The 24575-nt window shown below is 42.0% G+C and overlaps 1 protein-coding gene and 1 long non-coding RNA gene across 4 annotated transcripts; one reads left to right on the top strand and one right to left on the bottom strand.

Annotated features, from left to right (window-relative positions):
• Positions 1–2147: 2147 nt before the first annotated feature.
• Positions 2148–2528, bottom strand: LOC110558661 (large ribosomal subunit protein eL22-like). Its single transcript, XM_060373276.1, has one exon. The coding sequence runs from the start codon at positions 2526–2528 to the stop codon at positions 2148–2150; it is 381 nt and encodes a 126-aa protein (XP_060229259.1).
• An 8205-nt stretch (positions 2529–10733) lies between these two features.
• On the top strand, positions 10734–14955 carry LOC132649511 (uncharacterized). Of its 3 annotated transcripts, none has more exons than XR_009587978.1 (4): positions 10734–11312; positions 11419–11756; positions 13273–13392; positions 13551–14955. It is a non-coding gene; the product is annotated as an uncharacterized LOC132649511 (long non-coding RNA). The 3 variants fall into 3 exon arrangements; XR_009587977.1 differs by having other exon boundaries at positions 10735–11145; XR_009587976.1 differs by having other exon boundaries at positions 10740–11756.
• Positions 14956–24575: the final 9620 nt, after the last annotated feature.

Below are 24575 nucleotides of genomic sequence, written 5' to 3'. Positions count from 1 at the left end.
GTAGAATCCTGTACAACTTTACCTGTCTACCTCCTCTGTCTTTTAATTTGGAAGCCTTGTCTCTTTTTAAGTGTTAACATCAGGAAAATGTTGACACCTGCACACCCCCAGCACTCCTTTGTTCTTTCACACCCCCGACACCCATGTCTATCACACTGAGACACACCAATGTCTGTCAACATCGTCACCTGGAGAATCTGAGATTTCTCTCCTTTCATCTCTTCCTGTGAGAAATCTTGGATCACGGTAGAAATTTTTTGTTTGACTTACATAATCTTAAGTGTTCCTATTTTTTTTTCCATTTGATTTCCATCTCTTTGTTAAGGAATGAACATGATATAGATAAGTAAAAAAAAAATATATTGTACCCAAAAAACTAACGTGTTCAAGGTACGCTATAACAAAGTAGGATACCATCTCCATAAAAAAAGTAATAACGATACTGAGAGACGGAGTTTACAGCCGGCAATGACTGATTTCCAAGTTCATAGCGATGCTGTTTACAGGAAAACACAGTAAAGCCCCTGTCATATCCTTCCCTTTGCACCGCCGGTCAAGTACAAAGTCTGTGTTCTTGTAAATATGTTAAGAATTTCATCTGTAATGTTTGTCTATGAAGAACATAAAAATACCTTTGAGTGGGGTGAGTGCCAGTTTTCAAACCAAGGGAAAGAATCTCTACCTGGGGTTTCAGTAAGGAAATGCTACTGCGGAATGAGCTCTCCTTCAGTCTCAAGTCAGGAGGTTTATTTCTGGATCCGTCTCCGCGGTCTCCCTACGATGGTGTCCTCTGCAGATCCGCCGCCCTGCCGCTCCTGCATGCCTCTCTCACTAACCTCAGCCATGCATCTGTCTGAGAAGACTGGAGGAGAGTCTAGGCTTTCAGAGACGGATGTATGTTAGAGCAACTCCAAGGGCCTGTAGCTGTCCCAGCATCTGGAGCAGCTTTGTTTGTCATTCAAGAGGTTTATTGATGCAATGTGTATTCCCTGGTTCTCCTCAAGGGAAAAAAAATGTTTATACCTGTGGGCATGTCCAGATGGCAGTGAAAGGCTTGCATTCATGGGAGCGGCATTCAGCAATTTACGGTTGCCAAGGTATGCAGCAAAGGCATGCCCTCTGCCACCCATTGCCTCATAAAGAAACAGTATCTAAGGCAACAGATTAGCACCTTGGAGGCCAGAGTTCTCCAGCATATGAGACCTGAGGGATGGGGAGAGGGCAGAGAAACTACATGGAATAGTAACATGAAAGGTATTTTGTTGTTCTTGTCCTCACAACTTAAAGAGGAGGTTGGTGGAGGGGACAAGGGTTGCGACTTAGGTCTTCATATTTGGGTCTCAACAGAGACTTAATTGGGGTCTCCCTGTGCCTTGCAAACACACTACTCCTTCTGTTGACTCATTCAGGGACATGTGCTACTAAAGGTCCCAAGTGTGTCCAAAGTGAAAGGATCTGGGCTGAAAAGGCAGTTTCAATGAGTTTCTTTGAGTTTGTCGTGTTCTGGGCACTGCTACTTCTTTTCCTTTTTCTGTATTATATCCTCTTAATGCTATCGCTGGCCTGGTAATGTGGCACCAAGGAGGCTGATACTGGCAAAGGCTTTCTCATTGGCTCCTCTCCAAGTGCAGAAAAAGCTCAGGTGACAATTTCTAGCTTTTGCAGCCAGCTACAGTTGGATTGTGAGCCCACTAGCTAATATAGAAGGATATTATGCCTTTTAGAGAATTTGGCATGTTCTTACCACTTATTTCGTGACCTAGTGGAGGAAAGCTTTTTTTTTTTTTCCATGGTTGCAGAATACAGCTTTGAAATTTAGACACGTTCTCAGATCAAAAGAAGAAAGTGGTTTCTGATAACTGAATTGTCCTTTGTTTAATTTTGATGTTAATGGGGAAACTGAACTCCTCCCTGTCCCAAAAGAATCTAGGAGGGGCGGATCCCCAGAGATCACTCTTCCTAGCTGTTGTTTTGTGAATTCTTTTGTTCAGGGATTATTGAAACATCATAGAGTTGTTTTCTGAATGTACATGAACACATTTCTTTGAATTGAGACGGCAGATGCATTCTTTTTTTTGTTGTTGTTGTTCTTGTTGTTCCTAAATTTTATTTATGAATTAATACAAAACATTCCAGACCAATGTGTCTTAATCCTCCTTCTTCTCTTCATCCTGGCTAATCTGGAAGTAAAGCAAATCATAACTCTCTTTGCTGTTGGCGACAACACGCAACCAGTCTCGAAGATTATTCTTCTTCAAATATTTTTTGGTGAGATATTTCAAGTACCTTTTGGAGAAAGGCACCTCAGAGGTGACAATGATCTTGTTCTTGCTCTGTTCGATGCTCACAACCCCTCCACCAAGATTCCCAGCTTTCCCATTCACCTTGATTCTCTCCTGGAGGAACTGCTCAAAATTGGCAGCATCCATGATTCCATCTTCTACAGGATGGGTGCAGTCAAGAGTAAACTTCAAAACCCGCTTCCTTTTTTTGCCCCGCTTGGCCACAAGCTTTTTCACTGGCGCCATGGTGGCAGAGGAGACAGGAAAGCGGCAGATGCATTCTTAACACAAAATGCCAAGTGAAATAGAACAACCAAGAAGGTCTGAGTTAGAATTCCCACTTCTCAAGTTCATTCTCTGTAATTTGACCTCAGACCAAGTGATCTGTGCGCTGAATAGCAAGGATACAGTGAACTGCCTGTGATGTTCCCTGATAAGGCACAGCAATGGGTCATCTGAGGGATGCCTGCAGCTTCTCAGAAACCTGTTGGGGCCCTTGTTTCATTACTCCTTTTAATGAGATGAACACAAATGTCTTCCTTTCGGACAAGCCAGCTAGGAAGAAGGGTCCATTAGCACTTACGGAATCTACTGTCATGTAAGTGATACTTGCCCTCTCCTCAGTTAACAATGGTCTTGGCCTCACTGCCACCTAATGATAGTTTCCTGGCCTTACCCAGGCCGCTATAGGATAGAATGTTAACTATAGGCTCAACTGGTTAGTTCTTGGTTGTCTGAAGGGGAACAAAGCGCTCGCCTAGATCCGTGAGCAAAGGCTGGCAGGTGCGCTTTGGGAATTGTGTCTAGCGTGATTTGGAAAAGAACTGAAGGGTCAGGCTGTGGAGAGCCTTCAGGGTAGACTAGACTTTATACTCCACCAAACAGAAACACTACAGAGATCCCATTACAGTCCCCCAGTCCTCTGTACTTCCAGTAAGATAAGAATTCTATTGTTTTTCTCCCTGTGACTTGCCTACCTACTTTTTTAAAAGTCAGTTTTTAAATTTAAAATTCAAAATCCAGAATGAAGTTAAAATTAATATTCTTATATTGGTCTCTGTTGACATAGAGGTCACAGTTGGCTGAGATAATGGGTCTAGGTGTTAGAGCCTCCTGGCGTCTCTAAAGACCCCTTCCTTATCTGGTTGGTGGATTTGAAAACTCTTATCCTGGGTTTCAGTGGCAGAGGATGGTTCTTTGCTTGTGACTTTGTTATTGTCTTGTTTGTTTTATGTTTTGTTGAGATAAGATCTCATTCTATAGAAAGGGCTGGCCTGGCATTCATGCTGTAATACAGGCAATCCCCCTGTCTCAGCCTATCAAATGCTGGGAGCCACCACACCTAGCTAGAATGTTGTTTTCAGGGGTTGTGAGGTTTGGCAAAGACAGAGACACAGAGAGACTGGAAGAGGAAGCGATAGTTTGGATTCAGAACATTTGAAATCTCCCCCAGCAGGCTGAGAGGGTCATCCGAGCATTGCCAATGCCTTTCGGCAGATCTTTCAGGCAGATCCCAAACAACAATCACTCCCAACCATAATTCCTGCATTCCCTTACTTGCGCATTGCTTTTCATTCCTTGTGGTCAGCATTTAGCCTTTCAAACTCTGTGGTATGCGAACAGCTTTACTACTTCAGGCCTGCTTGTTTAGAAGTAAGTCATAATTAACTTTGTTTTGGAACTTTCCTTATGGCCTAAGGACTGGCAACTTTATTCCTGTCAAGGGATGGCTGAAGGACGGAGAGAAATAACGTATGCAAAGCTGTGTTCAGTTTTAATGTAAGGAGAGGTGGTTTGTGTGTACAAGTACAGATGTTTCATCCGTCTTTAATGGCTTCAGACTTCAAAGAAAAGCATGTCTACATAACATTTTCCAACTGGTTCCAAAGCCCAAACTATATCCAACTTTCATGGAAGAAACTGAAGGGCCAGTTTGCTTCCTTAACACGATAATAGGTTCTATTTGGAAGAAACACTGCAGTGGCTATAGATAGGAATGTTTTAATACCTTTGCCAAGAGTAGGGCTTAAACGAAAGAAAATATTAATTTTCTCTTTATAAATCTTTCTCTCCATTGATGGGGATAGAAGGTCTAAGACTCTGGATGCTTTACTTGCAGTGATGCAATGGAGTACCCTTGAAGGCTGTCTTCAGTTGTGCTCTGAACTTCATGCTGAAGGCAACACCTTGGGTGCCTGGGAAAGGAAGGCCTTCTATACTCATGGCAGGGGTCTAAGCCCTGCACATACTGATCTCAGGGTGCAGTATGTCAACCAGAAGCACCAAGGAACATAGAAAACTAGGGCACAGCAAAATGTTTCAAGGCAGGGGTATAGACTAGTCATCAAAATACAACTGTAATTTTTTAACTAGATCACACTTTGTTACATATAGCTACAAAATATCTAACTAATATTTTAATTATCTTTTAGAAATGAGGATACATTAATGTTTACTGATTGTAAAAGCAACGTATCTTCATTAGAACTTTACAAAGTCCATGAAAGTGTGGCAAAGAAGATGAAAGTTTAGCTTTCTACTAGACAAGGATAGTCATTTTGCCCTTTATATTATTTCTTACTAATTTTATTTCCTATTCATCTGTATTTTGCTTGTTACAAACATCAGGATAAATTCACATGTGCATTCTTATATCACTAATATTTCCCTAATTGTAACACAAGCCTGTTAGCACATCACTAAGATGTGCTTAAGATTATTTAGCACTGGCAGCGTGTTCCGTAGTATGGTCTCCATGAGGCCTGCAGACCAGTGACACAGTTGGAGACTGCGGGGGTTTGGGTTGGGCTCCGTGGCTCTCTAGTGGAAGTGCTTCTGTTTGGCTTTTTGTTTTGACTTACTCTCTCTGTAGCTCACCGTTAAAATGAGATTGAACACCGAGCTGATAGAATTGTCGTGAAGATGAAATGTGTTGGCGTCCATTCTTCGGAGCCTTTAGAACACCACCCGTCAACACCACCCGTCGCAACTTAACCACTTGGCATTATGCATGCTTCATATGCTGGTAGGCCACTTTTCATGTCGATCATTAAAACTCAAGCTATTATATCCATCAGTACCGGAGACTGAACTCAGGGGTTTGCATAGCCTAGCTGGGAAGCTAGTTAGTTTCACCCTCAGCCCTGTGACTCCTCTATCTGCCAGACTTAGACTATTTTCCTTAGAAGCGGAACTACAGAGTCAAAGGATTTCAGTATGTGACTTCCTGACTTGTGGAAAGAGTCTGAGATTTCCCTTTTCCATTTCAGTCTACCGGCTTACCTACTTCATGGTGCTATTCATAGCACTTGGAGTAAGTATTTAAAACATTTAATAATAAAATCACAGTAAATCTTAACTTGTTTGCATTTCTTGGAATTCCATTTTAGAAAATCTTTTAAAATATATTTTATGTGTTTTTTTCCCTTGGTAAGGTAAATTGTCTCTCTCTCTCTCTTACTCGCTCTCTTTCTTTCTTTCTTTCCCTTCCTTCCTTCCTTCCTTCCTTCCTTCCTTCCTTCCTTCCTTCCTTCCTTCCTTCCTTTCTTTTTCTTTCTGAGACAGTATTTTTCTGTGTAATAGTCCTGGCTGTCCTGGACTCATTTTGTAAACGAGTCTGGGCTTGAACTCATGAAGATCTGTCTGCCTCTGCCTCCTGAGCACTTGGATTAATGGTGTGTGCCACCACACCTGGCATAAGATATCTGGCCTCAAACTTGTGATCCTCCTGCCTCCACCTCCTTCAGCAAATCCTACCTTTTTGGCATATTGGGATGTCAACTTGTGATTTGCTATATTTTGGGTGGTTATTTTCCTTAAAAAAAAATTAGAAGTGTGCTTATTTTGGGACATGCATTTACGTTTTAAAGCGGTATTTGCAGGTCTTTTCCTCTACACTCCTTTTCATCCTACACTAGCTTTTATGCTCAGGATATTGAATGATATTAACCTCCTCATTAATGTTTTCTTCTAGGCTTTTTCTTAAACTCTAGTTTATCTATACGTACGTGGTGACAGTAATTTGAATAGAGGCTCACTGTATAATCCAAGCTGTCTTCAAATTCAAAACTCTTCTTTCTCTGCTTTCCAAGAGCTGAGATCACAGTTCTGTGCCACCACACCAAGGTAGGCTGCCATTTTCATAGAAATATTTAATTAAGCTCTCCTTTTTTGTCGACTTGATACAGCCTGGAGTCATCTGAGAAGAGGGTAGCACAGCTGAGAAAGTGCCCCGTGAGGTTGGCCCATGGGTAAGCCTGGGGGACACTTTCTTGATTGATGGTTGATGTGGAAGCATGCAGCGCACTGTCTCAGTGCCGTCTCTGGGAAGGTGGTCCTGAGGTGCAAAAAGCAGCAGGCTGTGGGCATGGAGAGCACGCTGTAAACCCCAGCACTTGGGAGGCGGAGACAGGTGGATGTTGGTAATTTGAGGTCAGTCTGGTCTACACAGCAAGGTCCACACCAGTCAAGCCTACATAGTGAAATGCTGACTCATACAAACAATGAAGCCAACTGAGCAAGCCCAGAAGAACAAGCCTAGGAGCAGCATTTCCCACAGCCGCTGCTGCTGCAGCACCTGACTCCAGGTTTCTCCTTAAGTTTGTGCCATGACTTCCCTCAGCGAAGGACTGTGAAGTGGAAGAATAAGTTGAAGTAAACTTTTTCATGCTCAGTGGTCTTTATCATAGCAACAGAGAGCAAACTAAGCCTATTCTCCTTGTTAACTTAGGGACTCTTTTCAATAATGTGTTAAGAGTATAAACATATCCTTTTAATTTGGAAGTATGCATCACCCTGGTTCTGTAGTATTTTCCTTCTGTACCCACTGGTTCACCATTGAGACTTTACCCTCCCGCATAGCTCAGAGTACTTTATTTTTGTGTCAGAAATTAAGGCAGAGAAGTTCTCAGATCTTTTCTAATCTCTCCATTCTGCTTGCCTCTCCTGCACATCCGGGAAATCCAATTTTCACCCTCAGCATCCTTTGTGTCTGACCTTGCGTTCTCGTTCAAGCTACAAAGACATAAGGTCATTCGGGAAAACCTTGGCAAGATGTCATAGTCTGGTTTTGGTAGCAGACTGTAGTCTATTGTAGGGAAAAGACTTATAATCCTATTGTCATTCTTTTCACCTAACAAATCACAAGCAGGAGACTTAAAGCTTCCATTTCCTGTGGCGATGCGAGTCGTACATTATTCTTCAAACCTTGTGATCCACAGGCAGGAGTCCCTGCATATTCAGAAGTAGCTTTCTGTACCCTATGAGATCCAGTTCATTGCAGTAGCTTGTGGAAGAATATGAGTACCAATATGGACGCTCCACACTGGAGGGCTGCTCCCTCCTTTTCTTTATCTATGTGGCCCACAGTGGGCATAGCTTCATCAGGAAGTCTACTTCTTAGGATTATGAGTTATTTTATTTCACTGCATAAATGCCTCAAAATGCAGAACACATCTTGTTTGATACAAACAGTCTCTCTCAACACTTTCAAAAGATGAGCTCTTTACTCTCATCTTTGAGAATGACACACCTGGTTAAGAGTCAAACTTGTATGGGGTGGGTAGTATTCGGTCCTCCAGTGGTTTATCAAATGACAGCAGGTATTTTGCCATTAGAGTTCTGCGCTGTGGCAAAATAAATCAACATTTAGCCTGTGCTTGGTTCTGGAGCTTAGAGCTTGGTTTTAGAGCTATGGCAAAGCCATGGTAGTTGTACATAATGGAACAAAGCTGCTCCCTTCATGACATCTGAGAGAGAGGCAGTGAAAGCAAGAAAAAGAGACAGAGGGGTGAGGCCTAGATCTGTCAGTCCCAGGCTTGGACCTAGTGGCCCCTCTTCCTGTCACCTGACCCCATCTCTTAAAAGGTTGTATGACCTTTCAGACACTTCAGATCCAAACATAGCATCCAAACTGTGCAGGTAAGCCGTGGGCTGGCAAGGTGCCTCCGTGGGTAAAGACACCTGCTACCAGGCCTTGTGGCCTGAGTTTGAGCCATAGGACCCGTGTGATGGGAAGAATCAACTCACTCCTACAAGTTGTGCTCTGACTTACACAGGTACAATGTGGCATGCACAGACTTCTGCTCCCCTCACCAAGATAAATAGGTGAAGAAAAATCATAACTAAAGCCACGGTTGGTTTCATATTTTGAGGAAATACAAATGAAACAGCACCCACGTGCTGCCTCTTAGTATTCTCTTTCTGTTTGAATCTTTTCTCTCTTACCCTCATTTCCACTAAGTTTCTCTCTTGCCAGCCCCCATGGATTAGTCACTATTGCCAAATTCTCAGTCTCTATTGTCACTGTTTGGCAGTCATTTGATGTCTGTAGTAGTCAAACTTCAGTTGGATAATTCACATTTATTATGAAACAATTTTATGATATTATTTGTTCTCATTTCCTCCCCCCCACCGTTTTTTGCCAATTATACAATGAGTGCTAGAGAGGACCTTGCCTTCTACGCAAAGTTTCAGCAAAAGCAATTCGATAGAATGACTAGATTTTTTTTTATATGTGTGTGAACCTGTGCATATATGTACATGGGTATATATATTTATTTGTGAAAGTGAATATTCATGCATGGGCAGGTGCAGGTAAAGGTCCAGACGCCAACACAGGATATCCTCTTTGATTACTCTCCTCTCTCTTTTTTTTAAGGAGTGCTTTCTCACTGAACTTGTAACTCATGGATTTGGTTAGCTTGACTGGTCAATAAACTTCAAGGACCTGTTTATGCCTGCCCCTAAGCTTCAAGGACCTGCCTAGGCCTGTTCCCTAACCTTCAAGAACCTGCCTAGGCCTGTTTCCTAAGCTTCAGGAGCCTGCTTAGGCCTCTCCCCTAAGCTTCAATTCAAGGACCTACCTAGGCCCCTAAGCTGCAAGGACCTGCCTGGGCCTCTCCTCTAAGCTTCAAGACATGTCTAGGCCTGGTCCCTAAGCATCCAAACTCAGGTCCATGCTTTTGTGGTAAGCACCTTATTAGCCGATCATCTCCCCAGAGCATGACTAGACATTCAGTGTGGCTTAGCCAAGAGCTTCCGTGACTTTGATTTCAATTCTCCTAGGCTGAATGAACTCTAGATGTCTTACCACAGTGACTCAGAGGATCCATTCATGTAAAGCTGTTACTGTTTCCCCTTATTCCCCATCTATTTACTGCAGTAACCAGAGATGAATCAGTTCATGCTCCATGATATGGATACTTAAGTTGCTAAAAATCCAGATTCCAGCCAGTGGGTTTTATGGTGAATTCCTTATCACTTTTAGAATGAGGCACTCAATTTGTGATTCCTGATGATGGCAAGATAAGGCCCAGATGAGAGGTCAAATGACCATCTCTTTCTGTGCGAACATAGTAATCATCCACAGGAAATACCCGACAGACTTTGCAATGTAGAAACTATTCTCCAGGCTTTCAAGTAGTTGGGTTGGGGAAAACGATTTGTGAGATTTCAGAGGAAATACCATTGAATGTAGTGTGCTGCAGATGGGATGAAATGCAAAGATGTATTGCAGGAAATGTACAATAATAACACACGTCATCGCTTCACATATATGGAGACTAAGCTAAATGTCCAATGCTGGGAAAGATAGGACGGGGCTTTGTGCTTTGGTGGGGAAGATATATAAATGTAAATATCAAAAAAAGTATACAATTGCTATGTTGAAAAAAAATAAAGTAAATTAATACAAAGTGTCTGAATGATTACAGAAGGACCCTTTGAAGCACGGTTATCTGAAGTCATAGCTAACAACCGAGGAAAAGTCGCACACAGGTGGAAAAGAACGAGAAGTCTTCTGAAATTCGGAACATCTCAGGACCAGGAGGAGAGCTGGCAAGCTGCGCAGGGGGCTATCTCATGCAGGCTTTTGAAGTCTTAGGCAATTGATGGGGAAATAGTAGAAAGTGTGTCTATGGCCTGACCAAATATGGGCGTAGGAGTGATCACTCCCATTGCTGTATTGTAAGGGCCTGGTTGAATGAACATCACTTAGTGGTTATGACCTAACTGTTTGGAGTAAGTCCGACATCCCAGCAATAACCATAGCTAACACAGACCCTGTACTTACAAGTACTGGCAACAGTCTAGCCATCACATATGACATCTAATTCAGTCATGCACAGAGTGATTTTCAGATATGCTAGAGGCTATTGTCCAAAAATACAAACCACACTGACAATTCTCCCAAATAAGGTAGTTTTGTTCACCCAATAGTAAATGCGTGAGGAACATGCTTGAATATGGGAGGGCTTGCATGCTTTCTCGATTTTAAAATGACCTTTCTATTTAAAAATACCAGAAGTTAATATTTTAGGTAGAGAGTATATTACTTCCTGCCAGCACACACTGCATTATGGTAAAGGGGAGGAGGCTAGAGGGGCTCAGAAGGAGGACAGATTGGAGACAGGACAAGCTGTAGATCTTTCTACATCAGCCTAGACAGCTGGGGTCGGAGCTGGGTGTACTAATCAAAGCCTGGGTCACGTGCAATCTGAGTCATTACAGGAAGAAGGGATCAGGCTTAGAGAAAGAGGAACTGGACTGGGTTTTAACAGGAGGGGAAAAGTGAACAGTGAACGCAGAGGACAACAGCATCTGAGAAGATACCCCTGGGAGACACACACTGTGCTGCAAAAGAGATCCAGATGGAAGAACAGGAAGGAAAATGGTCAGGAAGTTCAACGAGCCTGTCTAAGATGCAGGTGCTTGCCCACAGTCGATCCTAGGACCTCAAGCCTTAGGCCTCAGGCTTCTTTGGCTTGCCCCTCACTCAATAGAGAATGTGCATCTTCAAGATTCCTTGAGGTGGAGGGCTATCCATTCTTGACTTGCTGTTGGGGCTGTGGTAAGCTGGTTTGAGGTAAGTGCTGGGTTCAGTTTATATCAATGCCCAGCTTGATACCTTGAAGTTGACCAAATCTGGGGCAACTGCATCACAGAAATTAGAAGAGACTATTTCTTGTATCCACCCTGAGATTTAGTTCCCCGGAAGTACACTGGTTGGCATAACTCGAATGTGGCTGCATGGTATGTAATATCAGGGGATGGAAACCTGGGCAGAGAATTTTCCCGGAGATTCTGAGGCTGCCATCTCTTTTTGGTTCATAGAATAAGTCATTTCTTTTGCTCACAGTTTTGCAGGCTGGGAAGTAAAAGAGCACGGTGCCAGCATCTCATTAGGCTGGGATGCCCGGTCAGAACAGCGGATTTGTCACACAGTGAGAAAGAATTGGACAAAAGTCTTAATCGTGATGGCACATGGCCAGTACAACACTTGCTTTGTGCTGATAATTTGCTCAACTCGGCCACAGAATATACCAGCAATCTGCTCTCTCATGACCTTCCCTGAAAGAATCCCCAGGGATGATGTGTTCCAAGGATAAAAATTAGTAATGTGGGTGCTCACAAGATTGCCCAGGGTCAACATGCGTCTATGCCCCTGCAGCATTTGAAGGCTTCCCAAACTGCGAGGTAAGAACTGATGGTGTCATGTTTCTCACTCATAAGAGTGAGAGCTGCTTTAACAAGAGACCCAGGCACCATATTCTGAAGCCGGTCAGTACTTGCACAGCAGTATCAAAGGGGCATACTGTCTTGCTCTAAGTTTAGTGCAGGCTAGTTCCCCAGACATTAAAGGACTATAAAGACCCTGGAGGCAGAGAGAATGCCCAAGGATAGTGTTCTGCTCAGTGCTGTTCTGACGCAGAAGGAAACTGGAAAGACAGCTTTGTAGCTGCAGGCACAATGTTGAAATGCTTATTGGAGCTGTTTACAGATTTTCTCCATAAGAATTTAAAACAAACCACTCAAGTACCGAGCCAAGCCTTTCCTGAGATGGATTTCCATAGGGTGTGGTCAACTTTCTGGCAAAGTTAGATTGGATTCAAGAGTTTTGAAATCTGAACTTGAAGCTTGCTGGATTTCCATTTGGCTCCAGATTGTCTCTCAAATGTTTTTTTGCTCGTTGACTCCGTGTTCTCAAGAAATCAAAAAACAAGGAAGCAGGTATACATGGGAAAGCACACCTGGGACTCATTTGGAGAGTATATCTTCCACGTTAAACCAAGTTCTGAAGCACTCTAATGTAGCTGAAGTTGGAGGGAAAACTTTTGCTTGGATTAGAATCTTCATTATTTAAATGATTTTTTTTTTCTCTCCTCCTCCCCCAAATACTTCAAAGTTTCTATTTGGAGAACTAGCACTGTTCTTTGGAAATTTTATAGGCTTCAGGTGTTTTCAGCTACTCATCTGATACCAAGAAAATCCTTTCCTTTCCCTTTCTGGCCATCTGTGTACCTGTTTTGGATGCCCCACTAGTGAATGCGCACATTTTGAAGGGAGGCAAGCCCTGCTCCACACCCTCATGCCCTTGATACGCACACCACAGCCAGCTTCTTACCTCCACCCAGATTCTTCTTTAGCCACAGCAACCACGAGAGTCTTTAACATCCGTCTTTACCTTTTCTTCCCCTTTGGTCTTCAAGCCAGGTGAGCTATAAATTGAGGTAAAATGTACAGCTGGGTCAACAAAAGGGGGCAGGAGGGCTGTGAAACCATTTCCGATCATTTTTTCACAAGGTTTGAAAAACACAGTTGGCATTTGGGGTTGGGGAAGGTGGAATAAGACAGGAAGCAAGATTGCACATATAAATTAAATATTTTCACCCCAACTCTTTTTCGATAGCCCAGGGGTATTAAAGATGTGTGTTTTGGAAGGGCTCAGCAAGCATTCCAACAGTAAATGCCTTCCTGTTCAGTGTGTTCGAAGTCAGGCTGTCTTCTGGGGTTGCTTTAAAAATATGTGTGAAATATGCACTTTTATTTCAAGCCAAGTCAAATGTTTTCAATCATACCCCCCTACCTTTCCTTGCTTCTCTTCTTTTCCTGTCATTTCTTGCCCCCCAGACAGTAAAGTATACCCAGAAATATGTTTTATTTTCCAAAAGGAAGTTTAGAGATTAATTATGATATATTATTGCCCTCAAAGGTATTCACCACAAACCTGGCCAATGTTGTTCCCGGCTGGCATTCTTGGGCAGTGGAACTCAAAGAAACATGCAAAGAAACCAAATATTTGGCACAACTGGGAACCAGCAGATAATTGAGGGTGAGAAACGGTCTATAACTCTTTACCCCAGTGGTGATGAACCTATAATTGCCAAGTTGTTTGTGTAATTTTCTATTTCTACCACATCAGAGACAAATATTATTTTGTACTGCATGTTCCTTGTGGACTTTCTTTCTTTCTTTTTTTTTTTTCATCAGCAAAGTCCAATTAAGATGCCTGAAAGGAAAATCACATACCTGGGGCCATGAGACCTGGCAAGAAATACCCCAGATGTGCCCAGGAGGAAAATCTAGACCTCTGGTGGAAGCCACAAAGCCCGGCTGCAAAACATTACTCTGATGTTGATAGACTTTAAAAATATATATCAAGTGGCCTAATTAGAGGGAACTGTGATACTCAAATTCAGTATCAAGCTGTCGAGGAATCTTTCATATTTGGCACAACTGCTGAGGCTGCAAAGCCACACAGAAGGTCTCAGGCGGAGCCTTTGTGTTCCCAATCTTCCCTTTGACGAAGCCTGTTACAGTTCAGGAAGGTTTTTAGCTGACTGTATTTACTCATAGTACCAGGTGTCAGAGTCAGTCCTTTCCAAATTTAAATTTTATTTAATGTAACTTATTATTTATATTATTTTATGAATTATATGGCTTGTGTTGAAGGTAGGGAGGGGAAACCAGCCTTTCCAAATAAATATTCAAGGGTAATTTAGTCAAAGAATGTCGCTTGATATGTGATTCTAGGTTTTCACTGTTTGTTGTTTTCAGGTAAGTTTAACTCAGCAAACACTTATAAAACTATTGACTGTGGGGAGTTCAATGTGAGCTGCTGTTAACGGCTGCTAATGACCTGGAAGTAATTCAGCTTGACCTGGTCCAACACTCATTTATTATAAAATCTCTCAGAAAAGTATGACTGGGAGAGAACTTTCTCCACATGATAACTAGCATTCTGTTTTTAAAAACAAGCAGCTAGCAAGATAGCATCTCGTAAAGATGATCATTTTGAAGCTTTATGTGTCAGGAGTTGAAAGACTTTTAAATCTTTTCTCATCAATTCCTATCCAAAAAGGCAAAGAGGATGGACATCAGAAGAAGGAGAAAAGATGGAACAAGTCAGGAGACTGACACAGAGGACCTCTGAAAGGCTCTGCCATGCAGACTATCAATGCAGATGCTGAGACTTACGGACAATTTTTGGGCAGAGTGCAGGGAATCTTATGAAAGAAGTGAGGAACAGTAAGATCTGGAGAGGACAGGAACTCCCCAAGGAGAGCAACAGAACCAAAAAATCTGAGCACAGGCGTCTTTCCTGAGATTGAAACTCCAAACAAGGACTATGCATGGAGATAACCTAAGACCCCTGCACAGATGTAGCCTATGGCAGTTCAGTATCCAAGTGGGTTCCATTGTAATAGGAACAGGGACTGTCTCTGACATGAACTGATTGGCCTGCTCTTTAATTACCTCCCCCTGAGTGGGAAGCAGCATTACCAGGCCACAGAAGAAGACAATGCAGCCACTCCTGATGAGACCTAATTGACTAGGGTCAGAGGGAAGGAAAAGAAGACCTCCCCTATCAGTGGACTTGGGGAGGGGCATGCATGCAGAGGGTGGAGGAAGGGAGGGATTTGGATGGGAGGAGGGAGAGAACCACAGGGGAGGTACAAAGTGAATAAAGTGTAATTAATAAAGAATTAAAAAAACAATTTAAATAAATCAGTTAAATATTAAAAAAATCTTAAACACGATAGAAGCATCATTTCTACTATTGTCTAGAATGTGGAAATTTTATACAGAGCAGTTATGTAGGAAAAAGAATAGACTTTAAGTTGGAAGGCAGAGGTCAAATTGTCTGAATAGATGACATCATCCTATAGAAAAGTTCCTCAAGAATCAACAGTAGAACTATTGGAACTAATCAAGAATCCATGCCCAATGCTGTAGTTCACAGCACCTCACTGTCCTCAACTAAGGGCTCATCCTCAGAGAGATACTCAGTGCTGCTTCATTCACTGCTTTATGGTCACTTTAATATGTCAAAATTTTAATAAAACTTTAATAAGATCTCAAATCTGGGTAAAATTTATAATAATTGTAAACAAGCTCAAGTTAAACATTCCTAACCTAAAAAATACAAAACTTAGGGCTGGAGAGATGGTTCAAATCACTTTGATCCCAGAACCCATGTAGAGAGCCTGGGGGAGTCACTTGCACAACTTTAACCTCAGTGCTGTATGGGGCAGAGTCAGGAATCTCAGTGGGGATTTCTGACAACCAGCTCAGCTCCAGGTTCAGCAAGAGACCGAGTCTCAAAAGAAATAGGGCAGCTACAGGACAGGTCACTTACGCCCTCCTCTGGATTCTGTATCATGCAGGTACACGCACATATGTGTAACATACGCACACACATCTGAAGTGCTTCAAAATCTAAAACATTTTATGTACAAAAGTGATGCCATAATTAAAAATTCCAAAATTTCCCTCATATGGCAGGTCACTGTTGAAACATGGGTACCCTAGCAATCAATCTGAAATTAGCCTTAAGCTAAGAGAATAAGGTGCATAGGAAACCAAGTGAATCTTGTGTTTTGTACTGAGTCTTAACCCCATTGTGTAGATGTTCCAAAATCTGAGAAGCTCAGCCACTATCACCTCAAGTCTCAGCATGAGCTGAAACGGCAGAACTCATTAGGTTGGTTATATCCTCAGAGAGGATCATAGTAAGCAAAATGAAAATAAAAAGAACAGAAGGAAAGGTCAACATTCCATGTAACAAGAGTTCTGAGGAGCGTAAGGGACATTGGGAGGCTTGAAGAGAAGGCAGGGACAGAGGAATAATAGGAGATACTGTAGACCCTCATTGTTCTTTATGAAAGCCACGAGCCACATATGACTATTTAAACTAATGAAAAATGAAATAAGCTTTAAAACTAAGCTCTTTTCGCTGTCCTTATTCCAAGCTGGGTGGTTGCCATAGTTACCTCATGCTAGACTTGCCACAGCATCACCCTCCCAGACATCATACACAGAGCGTTGTACCGCTACATGATGCTGTGGTAGACTGTCTAGATTCAGTGTTTTCTCTGCATGTCACCCAAAAACCATTCTGTGTTTTCTTGCCAAAGAGCATCTCAGGTTTGATTTTTGATGTTGACTACCATTTTGACTACCATTTGATCGTGGTAGTCTGCCATGATTTAAAAAGTCAATTTCTGTAAAAAACAAACAAAAACAAATGGTGCTTCATAGTTTGTTATTATAGACATGATTATGCTACTTAAAAATCATCATAGTAGAATTTTGCCTTCAGTTTATTTACTTAGAACATTTAAAGAATAAACGAAATAGGCAGATCAATACATTATTTGAGGGTTTTGATAGGCACGGAAGGTTTTAAACTGATTAAGCCTTGATGGGATCTAGAAACACCTACAAGAGAAGTTTCTGGCATGTCTGTGGAGTTATGCATGGTCAGTCAGCCAGTGGAGGAAGGCCCACCTTAACTGTGCATGTCTCATTCCATGGGCTGGAGTCTCATACTGAGTAAAGAGGAAAAACCAAGCTCCTCGGGTGCTCTTGTTCCTTTCCTGCCTCCTGTTCGGTGGACTTACCCTCCCCACTATGATAGCTGGTGGCCCCTGGAGTGGTGAGCCTGAACAAGGCCCTCCTTTCTAAACTAATTCCTCCAAGTGTTTCATTGTAGCGAAGAGACAAGTGATGATTCTGCTAATATAATAGGTGTGGCAAGACACCGCCACAAAAGTTTGTCTGTTTGCATTTCTTAAATGGCCACTTAGTTTTTTCTTTAAAACAAAACAAAAAAGAATACCATAAAGAGTGAAAGCAAAACCAAACCAAAACAGAAAGACAATCCACTCTGTCTCTCTAAAGAACAGGGCTTCAAAATTGAAAGGAGAGAGCTATTAGGAGCAAGAAAACAAGAGCTACCTTATAAACCTTTTTGAAAAAGAATACTGTGACATAATTCCCCCATTTTAGATGAGTGATATAGCCCACTAAAATTAGTCTTAACCTATGCTCTCTAAAATAAGACAACTTTTTATTGTTTATAATAAAATAGATAATTCTCCATCTAGCGAAAACTTTCGTGGCACTCCTATGCGGGTAAGCATTGCTTATGAATTTCACATCCTTGCCACAGTTCTTCTGCTATAACTTATGTCATCTCCATTAAGCAGAAACAACATGGTGGCACAGGAAGAAGGCACTGGTATCACAGCTCAATGGTGAAGGCTGACTCCATCATCTATCTGACTCCATCAAGGATGGTAAGAATTAAAGAATCTGCTTCTCTAACCATATTGCTCCTTCTTTTTCAAACCACATAAGAACCAATTGTTATGGGTTGGTTTGTGTCCCATTGACACTGGAACTATGAAATCTGAACCCCCGAATGACTGTGAAATGAGGTCCTCACAGGTATATTTCCTCAGGAAGAGGTAATAATTGAGGCGGCATCTCGTACCAGGTGACTTTTCAAAGACAGCCACTTCCGGATGCAGAAGAAGGAGAAGAAACACTCTTGATGTGCAAACAGAAACACTGGGATTCTGTCATCACGAATTTCTGGAAGCCAGGAAGAAGCAGGAAGTCTCTCTCACAGGTTTTAGAGGGAACGTAGTTCTGCTCAAGCTGTGGTGATGAGCTTTCAAGCCTGCAGTGCCGGAACAATGCATGTCTGTTGTCTTAAGGTTTGTGGTACTTGGTTGCAGCAGACCTCAGAGGCCCATTCAGCAAGGAATGTCAACATTCCAGTGTCTGAACAAGTACGCAGGTCACCCGGGAGCCCACCCCACACACTCAATCATTGCTGTTCCTCATTGAATTAGCCAGATGCATAGATGGTACCCAGCCCTATGGGCTGAAGGCCAAAGACAATGTTTACAATTGCTTCTGTATTTGAAATATCAAGTAACACCCTCACAAAGTAATATTTTATCGAATTTGCCAACATTGTATCCTGTTTCTGGGAAGCTAATAATTGTATATTTTTGTTCCTTTTGGAAAGTCTGTGATTCACTAACTCAGTATGAGCTACGCTAGGATCATGTAACTGTATTTACATTTGTCCACCATGGTAGGGAAAACTATCAGCCTTTTACAACATCAGTCAATTACCCATTAATTTTTTTCTTTTATACTGATTTTCATTTTTCATATTTAGTTTGACTGTAGTTTGTCCAACTTTAAAAAATTGCCATGCTGCTTGACTTTAAAAGAAAATACAATATACAGTTTAGTCCAAAATCTGTTTTTTTTTTCTTTTTTTCTTCTTTTTTTTTTTCAATGCAGTTTATTCAGGAACCTTGAACAATCATCGGACCCTGGGGAAAGCCAGCCCACAGCTTAAATAGCCTCTGGGTAGCCAACCCCAGCGTGCCACGTGGGCAATGCAGATAGGTCCACATACATGGAAGCAAGCCAGATCCTCAGCCTTAGCCAAATGTGGAGTTGTTTGTGACAGAGAGCACTCGCCATCGGGAAGGTGGGAGGCGGAAACCAGCTCCATCTTTAAGGCGTGGCATGACGCAGCTCTCTACAGTTCCCCCTTTTTGTTTTAGATGCATCAGGCAAGAGTAGAGGTCTGATCTCTGATATTAGAAATAAATTGGGACTTTGTACCGATGTTCATTTAGGTGTCATCCACCCAAAGAGCATCAGACCCGTCCAATACCTTTTTCTCAGAGGCGGGACCTGGGGCATCAACCCGCATGCAATCAGACATGCTCTTCTCTGGGTCTACAGCGGCTGACCCTGAGTGCAGTGCTTAGCCTCGCATCCTGAGCATAACATTTTAGCTTTTTATGGTAGCCAACCATGCTTGGGGAGACTGTCCTGCTTCAATGGCTGTAAAGGCCTGAATGATCATGGCTGCATTACGCTGTTGTGAGACTCTAATCTTGCATATACACCACAGGCAAACCAAGGAGACCAACACCAGAAGGCCTGCTAATGCTTCCATGCCCGCCCATTCCTTCAGATGATTCATGGCTGCAGCAATCCATGGTGATAATCCTGTGGCTAGTCCTGCGTCCACTCTGGTAGAATTTACTGTGATAATGGCCACTCTCAGCTGCTCCATCGTAGTATCGAATTCTCCAGTCCAATTACCTAAAACATAGCTAGACACTTGTAAAGCAGAAGGCCATGTCAGTCCTCAAGAAGACCAACAAGTGAGATCTTTTATGTTTCAGTAGTGTTTCAAAAGCAACTCCAGTACTTGGAGGCATTCTTTTTTATTTAACTGTTCATTAATAGTTTTTTTTTTAAACAGACAATACTGTCAGTTATTTAGATATTTCTCCTGAATTATTTTCAGCATAAGAAGTTGTGGTACCCACAAATCTATGTTTCTTTCACTTTCAACATCCTCAACTTTGCTCCTTTATCTCAGGGGAGACTTACTCTTTGGTCCTTGTTCTTTAGAATAATGACTTGTGACCTAGGCCAAGTTTCCATTGATGAAAACTGGCACACTGTTTAGTAATCCCTGAGCTGTTAAATATATTTTAGTTCTTATAAAAGTAAGCTTAATGCGTATTCATTCGCTTAGGATTTGTACTGTGCTGCAGGGTTCAAGGCTAGCCTCTGGAGAGTCAGTACCTTTTAAATTTCTTTGATATGCTTCTTGATGTGAATTCTGTTTCAGTAGTGAAGTAGGCAGGAATTAAAAAGTATAGCAGCTTCCTGTTGGGCACAACTTTTTAGCATCTGGAGTAAAACCTTAGAGAAACAGAGACTTTAAAAAAAAGTTGCAAATGGAAATTATGAACCAAGGTGAATAATTTCTTCACTGAGATACATGAAACTTTTACCTTGCAGTATTTTTACCTTGTAAATGTTTCACCTATGATCTCAAGATTTCCATTTCAAGTCTTTACTAGCACCGTATGAAAGAGCAAGGACTTGACATCATCAGCTTGGTGGCAGCTTGGTGGCAGGGTCCCATAAAGCAGAGCCTGTCCATCTGTTTATAGTGTTCCAGTGTAGAAATTCCACTAGGAAGGGTAAGTGTGTGTGTGTGTGTGTGTGTGTGTGTGTGTGTGTGTGTGTGTGTGAGTGTTTGGAGGGGTGGAAACTTCCTAAAAATTTCTTATTTGAAGACGGAAGCTGAAAGCTACTAAATAAACAGACATTGGCCCTAGGAGGATGTCACAGCCTATCTAAGTCCCACACTAGATCAGGGCTTCTGATTATCATATGATTAGCTTGTTCTTCTAATCACATGCTCACTAGAAAACCGAAACACTAAAAACAGGTTCATTGGCTCTTGACTGGAAATTAAAGCATAAAACATGGCGCTTAGCTGTCTGAGCACTGAGAAGCTCTAGACTATGATTCTCAAGGTGTGGGTTGTGACCCCTTTATTGGGGCGGGGTAGGGGTCGAACGACCCTTTCACTCAGGGCACATATCAGATATCCTGCTTATCAGATATTTACATTACGATTCCTAACAGTGCAAGATCACAAGTATGAAGTAGCAACAAAAATAATGTTATGGTTGGGGTCACCCCAGCATGAAGAACTGGATTAAAGGGTCACAGTGTCAGAAAGGTTGAGAACCACTACTGTAGACAAAGCTGTGCTTGGACTGGTAATGCCTGACTCTGCTTACTGTTCCCACGTAGGGACAGAGTGACTCACTCTAAAGATTGTGTGGGGGTAAATCTGTAGTCCCAGCCCTTAGGAGAAGGAGGTGAGAAGGGATGTCTCTTCTCATAGCTACTTCAGTGTACTTACTGGGTCTTGCCACATGCTTGTTCCTCATGTATGGAGAAATGTTGATTGGATTTAACTAACCCAGTGAATGTAAATATTAGTTATATGGATGAACAGTGAGCTGGAACAAGGGAATATATTTTCAGTGTGCCTATTGTGTGTGTACCTCTATCATCTTACTTGTATTTAGCACTGACAACAGGAGGCATTTTGTTCTCAGTTATAGACAAGGAAACAATTCAGGAGGCTGAGCTAGAATTCAAAGTCAAGTGTTATTCCAAAGCACTTGTCATGACCACTCTACCATGGTGCCACTCTACTCAATAGGCGGTCATCTCCTAGATCTGTATGGGGCGCCAATAATTACAGACACACCAGTAATTACAGACACACCAGTAATTACAGACACACCTGCTCTCAGTGTAAGGAAATTTACATACACCTCAAGTGGCTGAGAAAGGAGAACCAAATGGGAGCAGATGCACCATCTATCTCAGAGCTCTTGAGGACAGGAATTTAGGTTTGGGTTCCTGTCCTTGTCCTTCTTCACCTGACCCAGTTGTTCCTTCATTGGCACAAACTACTTCCTCCCAAGGTCTCCATTTGCAAAAACAAGAAGACCCTGCAGGCCGACAGCTATTTATTTATTTTCAAATGTTTTATATTAAAAATAAGGGTGAGACCTTTTCTTGAGCTGTCTTTCTGAAATGACCCTTGACAGCAACTGGAAACAGTTCTTGTCAATGCAGCCATTATCTTTGTGACCAAACGGGATGTGGGAGGAAGGGTGGAATTTCTGAGTTCTTTGTACATAGGAACAAAATGTCTGTCATTTAGTTAAAGTAAATTATTGATTTTTAAATCAAATCAAAATATTGAGTCAAACAAGTGGGTACTGTACTTGAATTTTCAGTCATTTGTAAGAACTGTTTTTCCACTGGTTTATGAATAGTGTGTGTGGGGAAATAGGTTATAAATAACAAAAACATGTTTCAGAATTTATGCAAACTGGGAGGTAATTATAGGGAAGTCTGAAAAAAAAAAGTTAAAATTACCATCAGTTCCCAGAAAAAAAAATGAGTGATCCTTTCTTGCCTTATCAGGTAAGTAAGGTGACAGAATGTTTTAAAGTCAATTTTGGAATTCTCAGTTCCTTTTTCCATTGGACTGTGGTGTACAAAGCTCAAATTATTCTTCAATAACCCCAGAGTTTTTCCCTCTTCCTAGGAACAAAGATTTAAGTGTCTTCAGTATCAGTTAGGGTACAGGATTTAGGCTCAGGAAGTTTGCAAGTCACTGGCTTTACTGGAATAGACACCTAGATACAAATTTAATTAGAATAGTGACCAATCGCTTTGGAAGATCAAATATTGATCCTTTCCCCAAGAATTAAGAAATGGTGTCATTTGAGGGAATTCTCATGTTGTTGTTTAAAGATCTACAAATGTGTGTGTATGTGTCCTGAGAGTTGAAGCAAAAGTAAAAGAATGGGTTTTCTATGTAGAAAACAGGAATTATGAATGTACATTCAAGACACTGGGGTGAAAGAAACTTAGGTCAAAGTGTCATAAGGTGGTTCACCTGCAGACAGACAAAGGAACCCCATGTTTGCTGCTGGAAAGCAAAGCTTTATGAGAAATGTGAATTTCTAAAGTCCCCTTTCTCTTTCCTGAGCTTTGGAGCCTAGGCATGCATTTCCTGGTTAATTTTCTGTATCTGGGTAAAAAAGTTAAAAGAACAGGGAATGTCACACATGATCACTGTGCAAACTTCTTACAACACTAATGGCTTCGGGAGTAAAGGCCCACCACTTGGGAAGAGCGCCTTTCCTTTTTTTGTGGTTCCTGTCCACTTACCCAGCCTCTCTCTATAGTTTCCACTCCATGAGCCTTGAGCCTCAGGCAAGCTAAGCTACATGAGAACCACCACTGACTGGCTTCAGAAACGGGCCTCTCTACCTCTGAATTCCATGCTCCTTTTACCCAACATTCCCTTATATTTCTTAGGCTAACTTAAAAACTATCATTTAAAACACACTGGTCAGCCCTGTTGTGGTTGTACAAGCCTTGCACAAAAAATCTCTTATTTCCTCCGTCATTTATCACTTTTATCATATTCTCTTGGAATTCTGAGTTTTATTATGCACATCTACCACCAAATCAGCCAACTTTAGTGAATGTTAAGGGAAGAGGCTTGACTCATGATCTATGTTAAACCCTCCCTGGTGGTTCCAGTTCACAGAATAAGAAATAGACCAATGGCTCCATGACGCACGGTTGGCTTGCCAGCTTTGTATTCGCTGTTTCTGAGCTTAGCGCAGGAGGCACAGCAAGTGTTCAAGAAATACCATTGGACCTTGGTATCACTAGTGATTGAATAACGTAAACCATTCTTCATTCAGTGAAGGGATTTCTTAAATTCTATAGGATTACGGACATTAGTAAATTCCTGTCTGTCTTCAAAAGAAAATTATGGTTGGATAGGAGTGAAGAAATCTGGGGGAACATACCATAAACTCTGAAACCCTTTTCTGCATCACCTGTGAAGATGTTTTCAGGGGTTGCATAGGTGTCTCACGGGGAACAGTCCATGGCCACCATCACCCCTCTTCTGGAATGCAGAAGTGTTCCAAGCCATACTGCAAAGGCTCATTGAGTTAATGGAAGCTTTGAGATAATTCTGCTTAAGGTCTTTGGAAAACTGCCAGAGCCTTCTTAGGTCACTTCAGACCAGTTGCCTTCCTCTGCTATGCACTGAGGCAGGAAATGTTTTCTTCTTCTGAAGTGAGCAATGCAAGGGGCCTGTGAGGAATGTACACAGGGCGACACGCTATCAGCTCTTTTCGGCTGCTTGCCATGATCTCTTTCATTTCTCATGGGGACATCAAGTTCTTTTGGATGCCAGCTCTGATTTTACACATAAGACAAAACAAACACTTCCCCTTGGCCTTCAGAGGCAACTTCACCGAAGGCTTAGCTTTTATTTTCCTTCAGGAAAGGAAGAACAAAGATTTGAAGGAGTACTTCCATTTATCAGGTTATCCCATAGTCAGTTGATAAGGCTGTAAAAACAAAAACAGAACCCATTATTTTAAATGTTGTTTCTAATCCCCCAAACAGTGAAGCCTTTCCACAGAACTTTTCCATGTTGTACGGCTTCATATTTTTATGAATGTGAGTGAGTGGTCTCTGCCCCCAGCCAAGGTCATCTGAAAACAATAGTGCCACAGTCACTGACATTCTTGAGGTCCTGTTTAGACGGGTTTGTTTTGAGCGCCTGTACTCTGACCTGAGTCACTGCAGTGTGCCAGGGAGGCTAAAGGTCTGGCCAGCCTCCAGAAGGGCTGTTACTGTAGAGTCTGCAGGTTAGACAAGCAGCTAGTGCTGGACATGCATGGGCTTTGTCTGGGATTAGTTGCCTGAACAGAGACAGGCGCTGACCTTTAAATAACAATGGGCTTAAACTAGATGTGGGTAGAATTT

This window comes from Meriones unguiculatus, chromosome 20, assembly GCF_030254825.1.
Source record: "Meriones unguiculatus strain TT.TT164.6M chromosome 20, Bangor_MerUng_6.1, whole genome shotgun sequence".
Lineage (NCBI taxonomy): Eukaryota > Metazoa > Chordata > Mammalia > Rodentia > Muridae > Meriones > Meriones unguiculatus.
This window is presented reverse-complemented; position numbering and strand designations above follow the sequence as displayed.